At 43.9% G+C, this 15389-nt stretch overlaps 1 protein-coding gene across 1 annotated transcript in view; it reads left to right on the top strand.

The window, feature by feature from the left end:
* Positions 1-15152, top strand: part of SYN2 (synapsin II) — a 154514-nt gene extending 139362 nt beyond the window's left edge. The window contains exons 11-13 of the mRNA XM_063411946.1: positions 7692-7752; positions 11492-11747; positions 14138-15152. Of these exons, the coding sequence (XP_063268016.1) occupies positions 7692-7752; positions 11492-11747; positions 14138-14273 (453 nt within the window). The 3' untranslated portion in view covers positions 14274-15152. The remainder of the gene's footprint in view (positions 1-7691; positions 7753-11491; positions 11748-14137) is intronic.
* Positions 15153-15389: the final 237 nt, after the last annotated feature.

The following is a 15389-nucleotide window of genomic DNA, read 5'->3' as shown; positions in this document are numbered from 1 at the left end:
AAGGAAATTTTTGGGGTTTAAAGCAATCCTGAGCCCACCACAATGGAGTGACCCCTCTGTTCTTGGTAGGCTTTTGTGAAAAGCAGATTTTTGGTACCACAAGCATTTCTTTGGAAAAATCCTGCAAAAGTTTAGCAAAAATTCTGCTCATTCCATTCCAGAGCAAACCCCATCCTTTTCCAAAGCAGAGCAAGGGAAGCAGTGATCCCAAGGTTCCAGACCAGGGAAAAGCTGCCACAGACATAAACAGCACAGGAGAGCCCAGGCTGCACCTCTCTGTTTTGTCTTAGTGCTGTAATTACTGTCATAGATAACATCCTTTGATATTTTTATTTTAATTTTATCTTATTTTTCATCTATTTTTACACTCTGATCTTCTTTATTTAAAGTGAACCTAACAGAAATATCTTTTTTTTGGCGGCTTTTCTTTGGTCTTCCTTCCATTCCCCACCATGGTGGGTGTTTCCATTATTATTATTATTTATTATTATTATTATTATTATTATTATTATTATTATTCCCCTGTCTTCACTTTTCTGCTTGATTTCTCTGACCTTTAAATCACACCCTGTTAGGCAGAGGGGCTTGGCTTTTCTCCATGTTTGACTTGCAGGAATTCTGCCCCTCTCCCCAGAAATCCCTGCCACGGTTTATTTTCAATAAGGATCCTGTGCTAAAAGTGTGTCCAAATCCTGAAACAAGGAGAAGCACCAAGAGAAATTAGGGAAGAATCCAAACCCAGAGCAGCTCATTTTCAACTTTCTTGATTTGTCCACAGGAAAAAAAGAAAAAATAATAAAATAAGCAAGACTAACACACGGACACACTTCCAGCTCTGGAATGAGGGATGGATTACTGGAGCTCCAGCAGAGCAAATTTGTCTCCAGCTGCTTCAAAATCCCCCTGCAGGGTCTTTGGGCCTCTAACAGAGATTTTCCAGAGCTCAGAGCATCCCCCAGAGCTCCTGGGGGTGGCTGAGGGCAGCAGCAGCACCAGAGGAGCAAGAGGAGGAGCTGGGGGTGGTTGCTGTGTTTGGTTCTCAGCAGAGCCTGAAATTCACTTTATTTGGGGAGAGCTCAGGTGTCTCTCCCAGTGCCTCTTTCTGTGCCCCCTCTCACTCCACGGGTCACTTTCTGTGACCCTGAAAACACAAAATGGGGTTCTCAGACTGGGCTCGGGGCTGCTCCCCCATCTCTTTTCCAGCTCTCTCTTTTCCAAGGACAAACTCAGCTCTGAATGGATCCAGTAATGATGAATCTCTGTGGCTCAAGGTGAAGTTCTGCAGGATTTAAGCTCCTCCTGTTCATGCCAGGATCACTTGCCATCCCCTGTTTCAAAATAGCCATAAAAATAACCTTCTTTTTGTTAAAACTGGAGGAGCAGACACAGCACAGCATCACCCCAAATCCCTGGGCTCAGGGGTCAAAACCTTCCCCACACATTTCAGCCCTCAGCACAGGATTTTGGCACTGTCCAGCCTCCCCTGTGGACGAGGAGGTTCCTCTGTGCACTGGGAAGGCGAGAGGAGATTCACCCTGGCAGTCACAGGGTGTTCTCTTGGATCTCCTGAGCCCTTTTCCCTGCTTTTCCCTGCTTTTCCCTGTTTTTTCCTGTTTTTCCCTGCTTTTCCCTGTTTTTGAGCTCTTCCCCTGCTCCTGCCAGTGTCAGCACACGGGGGAGCTCGCTGCCATCCCAGGCTCTGCATCCCCTCCCTGGCTGAGGGGAACAACCTTTTCCCTGGGAAGAGCTGCCTGAAAGCTGCTGGTTTGGATGTTCCTTGCTCCAAAAGCACGAGAGGAAATCTGATTTCTTCAAGCAATAAAGGAGCTGAAGAAGAAACTTTAAAGAAGCTTCCTTGTTCACTGGAATGATTGCGTGGCTGTGGCAGGCAGCAGGAAGCTTCAGGAACTGAGGGCACTTCAGAAATTCCTTTTCCCTGATGAGCTGACATCCCATTTCTCTAGAAACCTCATCAAATGGAGAGGTGGGGTTATTTTTTGATCAGCAGTGCTTTACCTTCTCCAGTGTAACATTCCCAGTTTTTAGCGAGACCTGGTATGGAATTCTGTGTTTCCTGAGTCAGCTGGGTTTCATTTCTGAGATGAAGAATGTTTCATTTTTACCTGCATCTCATTTCCAGCTTTCATCCCACCTGCCAGCTTGCCCTTACTCCTGTGTTTATCACAATCTATAACACTTCAAGCACTCATTTACTGTTTACTCCCCTCAGTGACCTCTCTCCTTAGCAATCACATTTTTTCTTAGTTCTCCTGTTAGTTAAGTGTTTAACTATTTATTCCTGTTCCTTTATGAGCCCTAACTCAGCTCATATTTTGGCAACTCTCAATTGATCCCTCTTCTTTTTGACCTGAAAAACATGGCTTTCCCCTCAAATATTGAAATACCTATGAAAAGCTCCTGTCCTTGCATTACAAAGAAAACCAAACGAGACCCAAAAACAACTCTACGTGCTCCAACTACAGTTCACAAAGTCTTCAACCTCAGCCAAATCAAAATCAATTTTTGCTGGGACTCTGTTTAGCATCTCTTTTGCCCAAGGGCTATTTCCCTGCCAAGTTGCTGCTTTTGCTCCCACCCATTTCAACATTCTTCAGACTGTTCAAAATTCAAGTGTCTATGAATCCAATCTGCATTTATGTAAAGGTAGAAAAAGAAGTAATGCCCTGATCAAATTCTAATAGAACTCATTTGAAGAATAAACAGCTTTTTCTGCCAGTTCTATCCCTAAAACTCTAAGGAGACAGTTTCAGGTAAGGAAGGAAGTGCCACAGGGACATCTAGAGACATTTATATTTTAGATAAGCAGTGAGGTTTGTGCTCTGGCTGTAATTAGGCAATATTCCTAAAGGTCATTATGCAGCCAAATCCTCGCTTGTTCTGCCCAGAGGTGAGAAATCCCTGGAGTGGATTTGCAGCATTCAAGAGGCCTGGAGGCTTCCCCAAGTGAAGCTGAATTTTTGGGGGGCAGTTATTTAAATAGGAAAAACCCCTTTGAGCAGGAGAGCTCCTTGAGGCAGCCCTCAGAATGTTCTGGCAACACCAGCAGCTCTCCTCCTTGGGAATTCGGGTGGGATGTGGAAATTGTGTTCCCAAAAATGAAAACCAAAGGGGCTCCTCTTGCCATCAGCCACTGCATCTCACTCAGGTGATCCCAAACCATCCCAAACACACTCCTGTGTGACTGATTCTGCCCCAAACCATCCCAAACACACTCCTGTGCCACAGATTCTGCCCTAAACCATCCCAAACACACTCCTGTACCACTGATTCTGCCCCAAACCATCCCAAACACACTCCTGTGCCACTGATTCTACCCCAAACCATTCCAGGCATCTCCTGCACCACTGATTCTGCCCTAAACCATCCCAAACACACTCCTGTGTGACTGATTCTGCCCTAAACCATCCCAAACACACTCCTGTGCCTCTGATTCTGCCCTAAACCATCCCAAACACACTCCTGTGCCTCTGATTCTGCCCTAAACCATCCCAGGCACACTCCTGCACCACTGATTCTGCCCTAAACCATCCCAAACACACTCCTGTGTGACTGATTCTGCCCCAAACCATCCCAAACACACTCCTGCACCACTGATTCTGCCCTAAACCATCCCAAACATACTCCTGCACCACTGATTCTGCCCTAAACCATCCCAAACACACTCCTGTGTGACTGATTCTGCCCTAAACCATCCCAAACACACTCCTGTGTGACTGATTCTGCCCCAAACCATCCCAAACACACTCCTGTGTGACTGATTCTGCCCCAAACCATCCCAAACACACTCCTGTGTGACTGATTCTGCCCTAAACCATCCCAAACACACTCCTGTGTGACTGATTCTGCCCTAAACCATCCCAAACACACTCCTGCACCACTGATTCTGCCCTAAACCATCCCAAACACACTCCTGCACCACTGATTCTGCCCTAAACCATCCCAAACACACTCCTGCACCATTGATTCTGCCCTAAACCATCCCAAACACACTCCTGTACCACTGATTCTGCCCCAAACCATCCCAAACACACTCCTGTGCCACTGATTCTGCTCTAAACCATCCCAAACACACTCCTGTGCCTCTGATTCTGCCCTAAACCATCCCAAACACACTCCTGTGCCTCTGATTCTGCCCTAAACCATCCCAAACACACTCCTGTGTGACTGATTCTGCTCTAAACCATCCCAAACACACTCCTGTGTGACTGATTCTGCTCTAAACCATCCCAAACACACTCCTGTGCCTCTGATTCTGCCCTAAACCATCCCAAACACACTCCTGCACCACTGATTCTGCCCTAAACCATCCCAAACACACTCCTGTGTGACTGATTCTGCCCCAAACCATCCCAAACACACTCCTGTACCACTGATTCTGCCCTAAACCATCCCAAACACACTCCTGTGCCTCTGATTCTGCCCTAAACCATCCCAAACACACTCCTGTGTGACTGATTCTGCCCTAAACCATCCCAAACACACTCCTGTGCCTCTGATTCTGCCCTAAACCATCCCAAACACACTCCTGCACCACTGATTCTGCCCTAAACCATCCCAGGCACATTCTTGTACCACAGACTCATCTCTTCAGCCCTGAGCATCCAAATGAGAACCTGTGCAGGGCCATTTCCCACGATAAAATCCTGCATTTAACCCTTGATCCCCGCAGTGTTTGAGCTCAGAGCTGCAGCACAGAAAAAGATGTTTGTGCCACAAGAAGGTGGCAGCAGGGTGAATTTGCAGTTTGGGCAGCAAAGGAAAAGAGAAAATCAGCAGAGGGGTGAATCTGTGTGCAGGACAGGGCTGGCCCAGCAGAGAGGAGCTCCCCTCTGGCACCACCGTGCAGAGGTGAGGAGAACAGCCTGCAGCCCATGTGCCAAAAGTGGGGTTTAGAAGGAGCCTGGGTTTTATTAAAGGTCTTGGCTCAGGCAGCAAACAAGGCTGCTTCAAAGCCTGCCTTTAATATCAAGTCTCAAGGTTTCTGAGTGTCTGAAAGAAAGGCTCTTGAAAGGGGCTGGGTTACTACAGACCATTGAAAAACCATGAGTAAGGTTTCTCAATTAGGAATGTGCTGCTAATTAGACTTTTTGGGTCAGCTTGGGTGGGTTGGCTAATTAGCCAAAAGTAACATAGCCATGTGATTGGCCTGGAGTGTGGGTGAGGTTCCTGGAAGCACCAGGTGATATCTGGTGGAAAAAAAAAAATAAAATAAAAAAGAGGATGTGTGGGTGGTAAAGTCAGGACAGCTGCAGTCAGTGACTGGAGAGGGGGAGATGCACCTTCAACAGCAAATGCAGCAGGCCCTCTCAGGAGAGCTGAGGGGAGGACTAGCAAGCTGCTGTAACACTTACTGAAAGCTTGGTGGAGGATAAAATCATCTCTTTGTGAGATGAGAGATGTGCAGATTGCGAAAGGGCTGCTGGTGTCGAGGCAGAGCAGTTGTGTGATAAAACCTGGGACACCCCAGTGCCAGGACAAATGGCAGAGCTGCTGCAGCCCCGGGCCACGGGCAGGAGGGGCCCTGCAGCTGCTGCTCTGACCCTGCAGGGGATGTGGATTTAAACTGCCACCCGTGTTCCTAAAGAAAACAGAGCTTTACCTACACAGCCTTTTGTTTTAGCAGAAAAAGGATAACACTCATTGTTTAATTATTCCTTTTTCCTGACACGGAGATGGGGCTCCTGAGAGGTGTTTTGAAAACTTTTATTCCATTTTCAGTGTCATATGAAGGGTGGGAGGGTACAGATGTTACAATTCACACCATCACAATCAGAAACCAAATTATTTCCTAATTACAATACATTATAATATATCATAGCTCATAGATAATATATATTATGTATTATATAATATATGCTATATAATGTATATTATATAGCATATATTATATGTTATCTCTTGTACACTGTATCTTGTATATACATTAGTGCCACTATAATTATATATAATATAGTGCCACTAGATGTGGTACTTGGTGCCATGGTTTAGTAGAGGTTAGGGTTGAGTTTGACTTGATGATCCTGGAGGTCTCTTCCAACCTAATGATGCTGTCATTCTGTGATTTTATATTTATATATACATATATAAGCATTTCTTGGCCTATCAGCTTTTGCCACACTATGCTGCTGATGCCTTAAAGCCAATCATCTAAAATTACCCCTTGTGGCTCCTACTCCAATGCCTCTTTCCTAGTTCTGTTTCTCCAAAGTCTCTCTACAAATCCATTTCCCACAGCTCACATCCTCCCTGGCCACCCTGTGCCACTGCAGAGCGCCCCAGGGCGGGCTGTGGCCCTTGGGGAGGGTGGGGAGCCCATCAGAGGCTAATCACGATAATTACAATTATAAAATATTGTAATTGTGCTTTCTAACAGAGTGCCCACTGTGTGAGTGAGTCGGGTAAATCAAGGAGCAGAGTCTGTGTGGATCATTTTGCTCCTCATTTGATCTCCTGCAGGCTGGGAATGCTGAATTATTGAGAGTTTTAGAGCTGCCCCGTGTCCTTTTCTTTATGCAGCTAAAGCAGACACAGCAGCTTGCAGCAGCTGCATGCACTGCAGAGCTGTGCCTTAGACAGCTGCATTGCTGGGCAGGGATTCAGAGCACCAGGAGCAAGATTTATTCTGTAAATAAAGCACTAGGAGCCAGATCAAATACAAATCTATCAGGAAAAAAAACCCAGTAAGCTCTGCAAGAAACGTGTTTAATTGATTTTGCATTTGTTCTGTAATAAATTCTGCATTTTTTTCCTCTTGACAGATGGCAATTTGATTTCTGGATCCCTAAAAAATATCCTAAGCTATTATGTCCAATGATTTAACGTCTTTCACGTTTCAAAATATTAGAGATGGGCCTAAGACAAAGTTTGGATTCAAATACTGTTTCCAGAGGGTGTTCTGCTCCAAGGTTTTGGTTCAGGCCCATCTTTTCCTTTCACAAGTATCCATGTGAAAAGGATGCTGCCAAATCAACCTCCTGTTTTGAAAAGTGAAGTATTACATGTGTTTCTAATAACATGTCAGATGGAGAAGCATGAAGTCATTTCAATTATTTTTATTATTTGTCTGTGGTTTTTGCTTTCTTCTTTCATTTTGCTTAGCAAAACAGTGAAGCTGGAGGAGCCCACCTCCCTCCCCACTTACAGCCAGCAAATCAAAGTTGAAAACTGTCACTGGCAAAACTCCTGCTGTGCAAACGCTCCTGGATACGAGGGAACGTAGTTAGAAATAAATTATTTCTTAAATTGCACAAAGGTATCTGTTGAAATCCATTTCCTATTCAGTCTGTCCTAGAAGGAAAAAAAAAAAAGAGAGAGAGAGCAGAAGCATTGAGGTACAAAAAAATAAATGGTTCCTGGTGCTGGGAACTGAGGATAAAGTCCTTCCCCAAATGGAGGTAAGGTTGGGAAGGCACTCCCTGCATCCTGATCACACGCTGCAAAGGGAAAACAGCTTCTAGAAGAGCTCAGCCTTGGACTAGCCCAGGATTCATATATCATGTCAGGCAGCAGCTGAATTAAAAAACGGTATCTGGAATAAATTTAAAGTATATGTTCAGCCCCACCAATAAAGGGTTTTCTTATGAAAATAAAGACAAATTAGTGGAAATTTGGAACCGAGCTACTCTAATTTTATTTTTTTTTTCTCTTCTGTTTTCAAATGTATTTTCCAGAGTGGATCACTAAAGGAGCCAGAGCCAAACAAAATCCCACCTCAGCGACCACCACCTCAAGGTTGTTTACAGTACATTCTCGACTGTAATGGCGTTGCAGTAGGACCAAAACAAGTCCAGGCTACTTAGATAATTGACACCAAAAGCAAGGGTTAAAGCAAAAATGAAAAGTGGAAAAAAAAAAACAAAACAAAAACAAAACAAATTGAGAGCAAAGAAACAAACAATCTTAATGCAAGCATCCCAGTTTTGTTGGATTTGCCATTGTTTCAGTGCTGACCTGGACTGTGTTTTTTCTATGCAGTGTCAACTCTCCCGTCTGGTTGTTTCCTTGTTCCTGTCTGTGCGTGTAAAGCTTTCCAACCTTCCTCTGTAAAACTTGTGATTGCAGGGCTGCTGTCAACAGTGTACAAAGGATGTGCCTCTCTAGAGCCCAGTGCCACTGTACTCCTGGATGGTTAGGCAGTATTTTATTTTTGGAGTATTCGGTATCGTTCAGTAAAACCCCCCGAGGTGCAAAGCCCCGTCCCTTTGCTTACTCTGTGAGTGTGTGCACACTGTACTCATAGCCTTTATTTTTCCTGTGCGTGTGCATGACCAATAAGTTGGTGATCCAGATATATTTTTCAAAGCCTAGATTAGGATTTGCTAGTGAGGCTTTTTATTTATAATTTTATAAAGTTTATGAACCTTTGAGTTTTACTTATACGCGAGCGGAAGTTCTGCGGTTTCGGTGACGCCGTAAAATGCAGTTCTTCCCAAGGAATATTTAAAATATCTTCTATTTTACATACTGGTATTCATATTTTTAGTAATTCTGCATTAAATTATTAGCTACAAAGCTATGTAAATGGGCCACCTATGTGCAATATCTCAGTGAAAGTGTGAGTATTTAATGTATCCTATTTCAATTAAGTAGTACCTTTTGTTGTCATTCTGAATTAGTAATCTATGGAGATTTTTAATGAAAACCAATGCAAATACTTTCAAGAAATCTTATACTTACCTAAGATTAAATCCCAGGTTATTTGGTGAGAAGTACCTCAAGGACTGTTAAACTTCCTGTAAGAGCTCATTTCATTGCAAATACTGACAAGTGAGGGGATGGCAGACCAAGGTACCTTTAACCAGCTGAGGATCCTGGGTTAGAAAATGCAAGATAAAAAAAATGTCAGTGGTTTTCTTAACCAACTCAGGTCTCCTATTTTACAAGTACCCAGAGAGCTGTAAAGAAAATCCAGTCCCGACGTTATCCACACAAATAGGGTTGCTAAGAACTGCCTGACATCAAACATGCAAAAGGACTTGAGGTGCCTGACAACTGCTAGATTTTCTGTAGTAAACTCTTTGTGATTTTTACATAAGAGGTTTCCAGTGCAGTGCTGTGAGAGCTCCACAGGCAGGCAGTTAATCTGTTTTGAGGAATCTAGCCTAGAATCACAAGCTGCACACTGCTGGCATACCAGAACGCTGAGTTGCAAGCGAGCCACAAAACTGTAATTTTCATCTTGAATATGTACAAAGATGACTAGTGGCCATTAGTTTAGTGCAAACAATTATGTTTAAAGGGAAAACAGCCTGATGTTCTACATCTGTTTTCCCTACAAACACTGGAAAGAGTTATCAGTGAGTCTCATCATTCTTAGTGTTTCTTTTATTTGTACGAGCTGGCTGGTGAGATGAGAATTAAGGTATGCATTATTAGCTATTTAAATGTTTGTGGTAAGTGCTACTGTTTACTACCTATCAGTAAATTACATGAATATTTTGCTTTAGTGATCAGCATTTGTCTGGGTCAGTGATCATTCCGACGATGGCATTGGCTATTTTGTTCTGTATCAAGGAAATCCCACCTAGAAATCAGGTTCACAAATCCTTTCCTCCAGACACCCTAAAAGACAACAAACCATACTGCCCTGGGGTGGAGAACTGAATCTGATGACTGACTTTCCTTTCAAGCAGTTGGTATTTTTTGCATGGAGTAGTGCCAGTATTCACAAGTGCTTTTCACACCACATTTGTGCGTTGTGTGTGTGTGTGTGTGTGGAAGACCTGGGTGTCTCAGACAGGATTCCAGCCTGTTCCCTGGGAAGGATTCGCAGGGGCACACACAATTCCTACATCCCACAGCCAAGAAACAAGCCAAGATGTCTCTCTGCATGTCAGCATGCTTAGGTGCAATATTGTGGGTAACAGGGAACAGATGTTTTACAGTGTAGGCTTAATGTTCAGTTCTGTTGAGTTATTTTTGGTAAAAGTTTCTTTCATGATTGTTGCCTTTTGTACAACCCAGCTGCAAGAAAGTGAGCAAACGCTGGAAATGTGACAGCAGTATATCTTTTATGTGAAATCTCTTGTACAGCTTAATGTGCAATAAAAGAAAGTTATATCTGTCTTCAGTGTAAAGTTTCTGGCATTCAAGCCTGTACGTACAAGTGGGGGAAAGAAACCTTTCTGGTTTTCAATATTGAGTGAAAGGAGACTAATAAGAAAAAGCTCCTTATTAAGATGTTGCAAGACCATGTTATCACCTTCAAATATTTCCTACCAAAGGGGTTCAAATTAATAAACAATGAAGGCACATTCCTTAACATTCAGTACGTGCTATTTATCTTTCCACACCACAACACACGGCTACAACTGTGTTAAAACTCACTGAGGCATTAGCACGTGCTGTCCTCACACACACACACTGGAATTCATGTAGTAAGGGGAAAGTTAACTATAAAAGCAATTTAAAAACAACAAAAAAAATAATGTGTTGCAGCAGTACATGTAGATATGAAGGCTTGCTTTTAGAGACCTGAGCAGATTAAGTGTTTCACTTGCACTAAATACCTGTGCAAGACTAAAATCTTCCCAGGTATCCAGAAGGTCTAGCTCAGTTGTGTTCTGTGATATTTATAACAGCTCTTACCCTGAGTGAAGCATTATACAAACAAATACTCAGAATGTCATCCCATCCTTTCTCCCCTAAAGTCCCGAGTGCATTTTCATATGCAAGGGTCAAAATTCAGTTTTAACAACCATCAGCCCAGCAAACCCCAGTCAGACCTGGGAGCTGAGACAAAAGCAGCAAGCCCTGATGTCTGACACAGCGTTATTTCAGTCAGAAGGCAGAAAGAACCTCCCTGCATGATGCTGTAGCATCTTTCAGCCGTGGATTTCACGGCCTGAGTCTCTCCTGCTGTAGTTTCCCACTTCACACTGTAGTTTGCCAGTTAAGTGCCTTCCTGGTAAAGAATTCGTAGTGACTCTTGTGTTTCTTGTAATGTTCTTGGCATATCTCACTAAGGGGTTAAGTAAGTTATGCAAATACTTTCAACTAGCCAGAAAATTTCAGCGTGAGATTGTTTTACTGCTGTAAGAGTGAATCTAAGAGGAATATTACAGAAATGATTTTAAGACTTTGGAGGAAGCAAACTGCAATAACTACACAGAAAATAGTGGATGTCTTGCTGAATTAGATATTATTACTGTGTTCAGTTACCTCACAGACTCTCCTTGACTTGGGCCAAAACGATTCTGGGTGGAACTCCATTGATTTGGTTTGTAGTCAGTACCTGGGATAAATTGGGTGCTATTTAGCAGTTTTAAGGCTGATTCATGGGGGCTCCAAGCAAGTTCCTAATGAGTGTGAGCAGTGCTATTGCCTCCATGCAAGCACGTGTGAGTAGGCTTTGCCTCGAGAGTAGAGTTAATCACGTTGGAGAGGATGATTTTAAAGTGTTGGGTATGAACTCTAAATAAGGCCTCTTTGCAACGATAACATGATGAAGTTTTTCTTGTGCTGAACCTAGGGGGCCCAGTGCATCCCCAAGGAATGCAATCCCAAAGCCAGGAGCCATTGCAGCCCCAGCGCGTGTTCCCCGCGGGGCAGGCAGCAAAGCCCGCAGCCTCGCAGCCCCAGCGCCCGCCCGGACCCACCACCCAGCAGCCACGGCCACAGGCCCAAGGTCCTCCCAGCTCCAGGTTATCAAAGGAAGCAGAGCCACAGCCACAGCCCCAGCCAGAGCCACAGCCCGCGTCGCAGCAGAAGCCGCAGCCGCAGCTGAAGTAAGAGTCGCTTTATCCCTTCTTCTTCTCTCCTCGCCGCACTGGGTTTGCGTGACTGGGGTTGGGGGGGTTGCTCTGACAGTCAGGGGGGAAATGGAGGTGTTGTCCCCAAGTTTAAAATGAGGTTGAACGGGTCAAAAAGGTTAATCTCTGGTCATGGAGTGAAGCAAGCCGCCAAGCGTTAGTTCTGTCCTAAGCGCCGCACCAAATTTCATCTGCCCGTTGTGCAACTTCTGCCCCAGCCAGGTGTGAAAAAGCATCACCTTTCTTGTCTTTGCTTCCTCCTTTGGGTGCCACTGACTCACGGGCTGGGTGTGCTGTTAGCCTGCCCTCCAAGAGGAAGCCTTATCTGGTTCAACTTTTAACCTTGCCGTCACTGGGACGACAGATTCCGTTCCCAAAGGCACAGTCGGGGCCAAATTTGGCTGCCAAATTGGTTCCCTGTGCTGCCCTTGGTTGTGCAGTGCTCAAGCTCTGCCCAGAGAAGGCTGCACAAAACTCAAAAAAAACCCCCAGTGGTTGTCCCACTTCTGGAAGATTCCTTGCTGATTGACCTGCAGCCAGTAGGGAATATGGAACAATCCCAGCTCAGAGCTCAGACCCAGCCAACAGAAACCTCAGGGAAGCACCAGCAGAGGTTTGCAGTTTTCCAGCACAGCAGCCCCGGCACAGCCACTGCCAGGAGAATCCAGACACATCTCCTTAGTCTGGTATGTACAAAGACCTGCACGGAGTCTTTGTTTCCTCCAAGGAACACAGATCCCCTTGTTCCACCCACTCCTGTGCTAGCACGGGGGGAAACAACCCTGGGTCCCCCCTGAGCCCAGCTCAGGGCCAAAGACATGACACTGTTGTGCAAAGAGGACAATGTTCCCCTGCCTCCCTGGGACAATGTATTTCTTTATTCTGTTTTATAATCATAAACTCAAATTGATTCATCCATCATTTAAGATGGTAGAGAATAGAGGGGTGGATTTTTTTAAAGCAAGATGGAAATCGGTTCATAGTTTGAAACTTAATTTCTGACGCTGAAGAAAAGCAGCTAAGAACAGTTACAGGAGGACTCTGCCACACACTGCTGCCCAGCTTTCTCCTTTAAGCTTTTTGTTCCCATCTAGATTCATTTTTCCCTTCTTCAAATGGAAGAGCCTCTCTTTAAAATAAAATAACAAAGGAGAAATGAAAGTTTTTAAGATGCAAGCCATAATAAGAGCAGCTTTCTGACTTTCAGAAGCAGTTTTAGGTCCACACCAAGGCTCAGATCTCCTGCCTGTAGGATTAACTCTATTTGCATGTGTATGCTTTGTATTCACCCACATGCTGTTGCCTAACCTGTATGTACATGTTATTAATCTGTGAATAAATATTTAATTAGGCTACTTATTGTGTTACTAATCAAGTCAAGTGCTGCTTCCCACCCTCCCTCTTTCAGTGAGTACAAACAAACATTTATCAGTCTATTCTCATTAGCACAACTATAATTTATGAAAAACCTAAAACGCCTGCAGCACTGTTTGCTGTACATTATTAGTTTAGAAGGAGAGAAGCTGCAAGCCATGAGGAGTCTGAGACAATCTGACTAAGGAAAGTGCTTCAGTTTTACCAGAGCCAAAACTGAAATGTGTTGTACCGAGATAAAAATGAAATCAGGTAATTCATTTTACCAGTGCAGGGACATCTTTGTAAAAAGCTGATAACTCATCAGTGTGTTCTATTTCAATTAAAGCCTATTTTTTAGATGTTATTTTTTCTGACATGTCATGAGTTAAAGTTTTTAAACTTCAGCTGTTTTCCTTCTTGTTTTCCTGGTAATGTTTTTCGTGCTTATGGGAACTTACACAGGAGTTACATGATAGCACTAAGAATGGAGCAGCATTGCCTCTAGAAAAAATACGTCTGTTTTGAGGCATTTTTTCAAAGATCTAAAATGTCTTTAAGCCTCTATTAACCTAATGTTCAATACGTCCAGGCAGAGGAAGAGCACATTAGAATTTAGGGTTCAAACTCTTGTAAAATACCTGATTTTTCTCTGTGCACAGCTGTCTGCAGCCTCACCAGAACACAATTATTAATCATCCCTGCTGGGCTGTGATTTGGATTTAGTAGCCAGGCCCACGTTTTCCTCAGGGCTCTAATTTGCATCACCCAGTTCAGATCCGCAGAAAGAAAACAAAACATCGGTGTGTTCCTTGAAAGAAATATTATCCTCAGGTCTTCCTCTCCAGCCAGGGGTACATAACTGTGTGGGACATCATGCTGCTGCTGGTGAAATCCCATTTTTGCCCGGTCTCAGGGACAATTTCCCCCTTCTCACACTGACCCAGTGCTCGGGGCGGGCGGGCTGGGGCGCAGGGTGACCATGCAGAACCCGCTGTGTTTGTGTCTTGCAGCAAGTCGCAGTCCTTGACCAACGCCTTCAGCTTCACAGAGTCCTCCTTCTTCAGGTCGTCCGTGAACGAGGACGAGGCCAAAGCTGAGACCATCAGGAACCTGAGGAAATCCTTTGCTAGTCTGTTTTCTGATTAGCCAGCTTCGTGTCCGCCCCACAGAGTCCGACACCGCCGTGAATGTCCCATAGGTTTTGTTCTCTCCCTGTGCCAGCACCCTTCTCTACTGTGCTCACTGTTGTACCAAGCAATATGTTAGACCTGCAGAAACACCAGGAAACGGCAGGAGGACTTTGGTGAGGGAGATCCCATCCAGGAGCAAACGTCTGGAAAGAAGGAAGGGTTCCATTGCTCCCACGGAATGTCTGGTTCTAAGGTCCTTATCCATTGTAATTTTGTGGCCTTACTGTGACTGAAGCATATAATCCTATTTGAGACTCCTTTGTAGAATCGTGTTAATAAAGCGTTGAGGAATGGGTCTCTCCTGGCTTTGCCCATTTCCGATGCCTTGCAATGCATGTGTATTTCGTGTGTAAATGTTTTGTACTGCAGAAGTATAGTCTTGACTTGTTCTTGCCTCCCAGGTTCAGGAGGCCATTCACACTGACATTCTTGTCAAGCCACGTAAATAATGTGAGAAATTGAAGCAGTTTCTTCCTCTTTATCCAATCCTTCCGTCAGCTGGTTGTGGACTTCTGATGTATTGCTGGGAGTTATCAGTACACTAAATGTCATAAATAGAGTGTATATGTACTACTGTATCTCCATATGTCTATTTAAAGGATTTATTTCCAGACTGTAACCATAACTGGGTTTAGTTGCAAAGAATATGCATGATGTTGCCCTTATTTTTGTGAACACCTTCTAATAAATGTAAAGCCCCATGCCTGATTTAAAAAAAAAAAAATGTCTTCTACAAAGCTTGTTTCGACATCAATATATATTGTCTATTTTGACTGATATCAAGAGGGTAGCTTTATGATTATAAAATATTTGGACACAAACTACAGCTGTAAGAAAATAAACTATCACAATGAATCCCTTTGTTGAATCAGCATTATAAAAAAAACCACCATATAAATTGTAGGAATCACATTTATATTTTCTACGGAGTTGTGTGTTTTAAAAATATTTCTCTGGCTTGTGCAAACAGAATTGATTCTAGACTTTGAGGCAGTAGCAGCAGTTTTTAACAAAAGTTACCTGGATCAAACTGAAGCTTGTTAGTAGCTCTACACAATCCATTTCCAAATGA

This window comes from Prinia subflava, chromosome 14, assembly GCF_021018805.1.
Source record: "Prinia subflava isolate CZ2003 ecotype Zambia chromosome 14, Cam_Psub_1.2, whole genome shotgun sequence".
Classification (NCBI taxonomy): Eukaryota; Metazoa; Chordata; class Aves; order Passeriformes; family Cisticolidae; genus Prinia; species Prinia subflava.
Note: the sequence above shows the minus strand (reverse complement) of the source record. Positions and strands in the feature narration are given on the sequence as shown.